The 6,154-nt window shown below is 29.3% G+C and overlaps 1 protein-coding gene across 1 annotated transcript; it reads right to left on the bottom strand.

Annotated features, from left to right (window-relative positions):
* Positions 1–2,037: 2,037 nt before the first annotated feature.
* Positions 2,038–5,281, bottom strand: LOC145753128 (single-strand DNA endonuclease ASTE1-like). Its single transcript, XM_082569524.1, has 8 exons — positions 5,109–5,281; positions 4,940–5,029; positions 4,390–4,514; positions 4,113–4,297; positions 3,783–3,944; positions 3,499–3,610; positions 2,842–3,306; positions 2,038–2,567 (listed from the first exon to the last, which is right to left on the bottom strand). Exons 1-7 carry the CDS (start codon positions 5,264–5,266, stop codon positions 3,215–3,217), a joined length of 924 nt encoding a protein of 307 aa, XP_082425650.1. The 5' UTR covers positions 5,267–5,281; the 3' UTR covers positions 2,038–2,567; positions 2,842–3,214.
* Positions 5,282–6,154: the final 873 nt, after the last annotated feature.

The following is a 6,154-nucleotide window of genomic DNA, read 5'->3' as shown; positions in this document are numbered from 1 at the left end:
TCTACAACAGTTTGTCGATACTTTTCATAGGTCCCGCTAAAAATAAAAAAATGACTAAATTTTGTTTTTTCTTATATAAAAACTTGATCTGTATAAAATTATTTACATTTATAAACATCTATAAACTTTAAAAACAGTTATTTAAATGAACGCGAATCTTCTAAAACTAACTAAAAAAACTAGCAACCAGTTGGTTTTTAAGTTCCTGATGCTTAATTACAAAAATAGACAAAGGCTATGAAAAGTGGGTTGCTTCAACAAAAATTATTATTAGACGATTTTTAAATCAAGCTTAATAATTTGACATTAAAACAACAACTTACTAGCATCCATTTCTTAGTTCCCCATTCAACAATATTGCAGTTTCAGCCCCATCCATAACTATATATTGGTTTGATAATTTAACCTGTTGAAAAACTTTATTTTTTTTCAAACGTGGCCTATTTCTTTTTATAAACCCTTTAAAACCATATATACCCATTTTAAGTAATAGCTAAGAAACCTTTAAAACAATAGTAGTTGTGTTATCAATAATATTTTAAACTCATGATATATATTATAGAAATAAAACATTGTTTTATTAGAATCAAACAGTATAATAAGTAACTTATTCAATATAAAAAGTAACTTTTAAATGCCAGTTTGTGCAAAGGCGCCGTGTAACAAAATGGAAAGGCTAATAATAAAATATTTGTTTGTACCATAAATCTATTGAAGCAAAAAATATTTAATTTTTATAATATTCGATTTTGCAATGGGTATGGACTTCGGTGAAACTAGTATTTACTTGGCGGTTTAATGGTTTAACGTGATTGGCGGTTTAATGTGTAAATGATTTTATTTTGTAACTTTAGTAAACATAGAAAACCGGAAAATATCTTTAATAGGCCCATAATTTGCTTTAACCTTGTTCAAAAGCAAAAAAACAAAACTTATATATATATCGCTGGTTTAGTTGTTTTTTTTTATATACATGTATTGTTATGCATGAAAAATATAGCTATTTAATTTTATGTTGGGTAGGTGGGAAACCCTCTTCTATATGTCACATGTCAAAACGCCACTGAGTGATTGTGTTATATTTTTTATATGACGTTTGTTTTGTGTTGCATCGTATTTGAACAAGCTAACAAGTTTCACCTAATGAAAATGCAGGATTAACATTTCAATAATACTTCCACATATACTTACACCACATAATAAATTCAAAGTATTAAAAGTCAATATAACAAATAAGCAACAAAGGTTGTGTAAATATTTAATGTTATTTAACAACATTTAAATGCACGTACCTACTTAATCTAATATTTGTTCGAAACTGAGTAAATACAAATTGCATAAAACCTACTTGGTTTTACTTTTTTGTTGCATATAGCTTTGCCACAATTTTTTTTTTGTACAATGCTTACTTTTAGCCAACACCTGCTGAAAGAAACTATTCAGGTTGGTAAATAACCAACTCAAGGATAACAGTATCACATACCTGTCATTTTTTTTCGTTTAGACTTGATTTGATTTCCTAGAAATATTGTATGTTTTTTATTTTGCGTAGCTGACTTAAATACAAATTTTGCGCAAACCAACACTATTTTTTTATTTTGTATATTATTGTTTAATACAACATTTATCGAAAATTACACTATGTACAGCCACAATAAATAAAAACAATTTTATCACAAGGCTAGAAAAACTATCTTAAAATTCTAATAAGATTTGGTTTACAAAAATATTAAAACTAAAAGTTAATCTAATGTACATATAATATTATAATTTAGTGCCTGACTACTTCACAAAAACGAAATCACTATTAATAGTTACGGACGTCACATGTTATTACAGCAAATTTAAAATTTGTTTGTGAAAATATTTTACTATTTGCTAAAGAAAGAAATTTTTGTTATGTTAAAATGTTTGCAATTTTTTTTATTGTATCAGTGGTTTAAAATTTCATATTTTTAGGTAGTTGCTCACTTCACATTAAAATCTACAAATACTAATTTATCTGTAAGTAATTTGATGCTAAGTTTAAGTTATTTACTTACACACCGACTTAGTACCGTATATACTTCGTCGTAGGTGCTTTTTTAAGTCGATCAGGTTCTCAGGAGAAGATTCTAAGTCAATCAGGTTCTCAGGAGGTTTTGACAAAATGCGCAAAAACATCAAACCACAGAACACTTTGCCGACTTGTGTGGTAGGATAAGGGCAATCTAACAACTTGTTAAAATACATGACCTCTGACATGCAAACATGCCACTGTGCAAGGATGTCTACGTTAATGGCATCAAAAGGTATTGTAGGGGAAGAAAAAATCTTTTTGTGTGCAACATTATGTCCCACAGAATTTTTGTTAAATACCATCGCAACTACAGTCGCTATGGCCTTTATCGTTTGGTCACTAGGTTTCGTTTTTTCTACCCAATACATAGAAGCAAGGACCAATAGTTTAAGCTCATCCCAAATTGAATTAACGCTGTGGGTAAAAGTATCAAAATTAACGCTGCTCAGTATTTTATCTGCTAGGTGTCGCATTTGATAGTCTTGGGAAGCCCTCAAAATATTTTGATCTGACAAAAACAGTTGTAATTTTAAAAAATAAAATTATATAAAACCTATGACCGATAAATTTTTGCATACAGAAAAATGCTAAGGATGACAATCTTTTGAATTTAACGGTGCAGCATGTATCGATGGTTTATGGGGCTTTGGCTCAATCGTGACTAAGCGAGGGTAACTAAATAATATAAGGCTATTAATCAGGCTTTTTTTTACTGAGAATAAATATATACAGCAGTGAACATTACGCCCAATTAGCATGAAATTAAAACAATATTTGCTTACTTGACGGCTGAATTGTCATCATTTTTGTTTCTTTGTACTCTGCGTCAACAGTATCGTATTCTACAATGCGCAGGTTGCTTTTTAATGCCACTAACTCGTACATTTTCTCTCGTATTGGTTTTGTAACATTATTTGGAGAAATAAACTTTGTTGGGTCTGTTATATGGATTGGTAAATATACTGTCACTGGAACATTATTTTTATTTTCCTGCTCATTTAAAACACGCTGAATTCGAAATGGTAATTTTTTCGTTTTTAAAAATAGCGTAAGTTCTGTCTCTTTAATAGGTGGTGGCTCATCGTCAGTAAAAGCATCACCTTCATGAGCTGTCAACAAATTAACCAATATTGGATCTTGATTCACATTATTTTTTTAACTTTGAAGGACATTAATGTGGATTTTCGGGTTGCTATATTTTTCTAAATCGCTTTTAATGCTCTCTGCCAATTCGTTTGTTTCGTATTCTGTTAACAAACATAAATTAAATATCCTAGGTAAAACTTTATTTATTGTGACATAGTTTTTTGCTATTCAACGCCAATTTATTAAAGCTTAAACTAAAGAAATTTTTTTGACCCGAAACTATGAAAACATACTTTAACTGTAAATAAAAATTACTATTGACATGCTAGAGTAAAATTATTGAAAAACATTACCTGACATGTAACCGCTTGTTAAAGCTTTGACATTCTTTAAAATTTTTCCATCTTGATAATACTTTGAAGCCCATTTAAAATATGCCTCAATTTTTTTGGTTTGGTGCTTTACCTGGGTTAAAACATCGATTTTTCAGATTAAATTAAAAAAATACTTTGAATATTTATATCAAGTGGTTTTGTAACAAGTTTTAATAAATGTAAAATTAGGTAAATAAAATTTAAAATATTTCAAGATATAAAATTTATTTTTTTAAGTTACAAATAAAAAGCAAGACTTGTACCGAAAAGTAGTCTTGCATAATTTTGTGTCCATGATTACTTGAATTTGTGAATATGACTGCCATAAACCACATCGCTTCTTGTGATATTCTAAAACTTTGCAGAAATTTTTCGTGGTTAAATATTGTTGCTTCTATATATTGATGTCCATTTTCATCAAGAACCTGCAAAGGTTGTAAACAAACTTACTTAAAACATATTTTTATTCGCTTTCAAGCGAAACTCGTTTTAACTCTATTCTAACTAGATTGGTGGGCTACAACCAGCACTTTCGTTTGTTATTCTTTAACATTAAGTCTTACCAACATGTTTCCATATTGAATAAATCTTACGTTTTTCCATTTAAAATCGCTTAAGTCAACAAATCCATTAACGTTACAAGCAAAAAAATTGGAACTTAATCCAAAAACAGAACATTTTAAAATGTTTGCTAATTTTACTGTCCCGCTATCAAAATCCGCTTTACCCTTCGCCCATGGTATTTGTAGCTCTTTCAGCACTTGTCGAAATACCAATGCTAAAAAAAACTATTAATATTCAGTAGTTTATATTTATTAGGACCTATCAGCAGTTTGTTAATTTAAAGTTACTTAATATTTTTGTAGTTACCGCTTAGAGTGGATGATGGTTTCGTTTCTTGACTTATTTCGTTATTCTGGAAGAAACTTGATATATTTTGTATTGTTTTATTTCTTCTTTCGATATACAAAACTTGATCCCCTTGGTACTTAAACCTAAAGTGTTGTTGAATTAATATAAAACAAATAACATAGCTAATTAAAAAAAAATCTTAAGTTTTATAATTTAAAATTATGTGTGCAATGTTTAAATTTAAATACCAGCAGCGTGGTGTAGCGGTAGGAACACTTGCTTCACTACATGGGGTCATGGGTTTAATTCCTAATGCTCTTATGCTGTAGCGCTCTTGAGTAAGGCGCTACAAACTGTGTAAACTCCTGCTGAACCAGCACTTAATCAGCAGCATAATTATCGGGCAATTATAGTCTATACAATATCCCAAACTGATAAAGGCAACTCGAGTCTGGGTCGGGGTAATAAATGTTGTTCTATGTTTAGGTCGCGCATTCGACCTTTTCACATCAAGAATAAAGTTATATACAAAAAATTTTTAACGGTAATGGGTAGCACAAAAACATACTTATCAAATAAAATAATAGGTTGGATTCCACATTTTTTTAAATTTTGAAAAAAATCGCAAATTTTTTCTCGGTATAGTTGATGAGGTCCACTAAAATAAAGATAAGTATTAGAGTTGTTTTAAAAGATAAAAATACAAAACTTGGAGATAAAAATACAAAAAAACTCACTATAATCCATTCTCTAATTCGTTATAAAGCATTATTGAAGTTTCAGATCCATCCATAACAATATATTGGTTTGATATTTTAACCTGTTGTAAAACTCCATCCCTTTCCAAACGTGGTCTATTTCTATTTATAAACCCTTTAAAACCCCATATACCCATCTTAATTAAGCCTAAAAAACCTTTAAATTACCAAGAAATTACCAAGAGAATCATTCTATCTTTTACACATTTATTTGAAACACAAAGTAGCAATTGGCATTATTTAAAGTACAGCGTTATATATTTTAACGATCACTTTTCTTTTTCTATTTCATTTTACTTTCTTAACTTTTCTTTTACTAATTGATTAGCCTTTTTAATGCTTTTTGAGTGTTAAAGCACGATTAGCTTGGTTACAAATTGTTTGTTGTATTAACGCTATGCAACTCAAAGAAAATGATTAATGAAATAATTTAAGCTTAATTGGGTACAAGGCTAAACGCGGTAAATAAAATAACAAAAAAAATGACTCCCCAGTCAATTTTAAAAGAATCAGTATACACAAGCAAAAAGAATAAAAATTTAAAAATAATCGCTTAAATCAAAAATTAAATGTATAGAAGTTTTGTTTTGGTATAAAAATTATGTACAATGTTAATGTTGAATATATTTTTCATAGAAATAAAAAATCACTTTTACAAAGAAAAAAAAATTATATTAAAATTCCACAATTAATAATTTAACACAACAGTTTGAAATTTAATATAACCTTTTTTTACTGTGCCATTTTACACCGATTCAGTACGCTATGAATTTCAATGTACGTAGTTTTTGCAAAAGGAAATACACTGCGACTGAATAAGACCTCGGGCTCAATCGGTACTGACAAAATGCGCAAAAACATCAAACCGCAAAACACTTTTCCGACTTGGGTTTTGGTAAATGGACAATCTAACAATTGGTTAAAATTGAGGACCTCTGACAAACAAACCTGCCATTGTGTCGAAATGTTAACGCTGCTAGCATCAAAATGCACATCACGAGAGAGGAAAACTTTTTTCTGTGCAG

The sequence above is a fragment of the Corella eumyota genome, chromosome 5 (genome assembly GCF_963082875.1).
Source record: "Corella eumyota chromosome 5, kaCorEumy4.1, whole genome shotgun sequence".
NCBI classification, from domain to species: domain Eukaryota; kingdom Metazoa; phylum Chordata; class Ascidiacea; order Phlebobranchia; family Corellidae; genus Corella; species Corella eumyota.
This window is presented reverse-complemented; position numbering and strand designations above follow the sequence as displayed.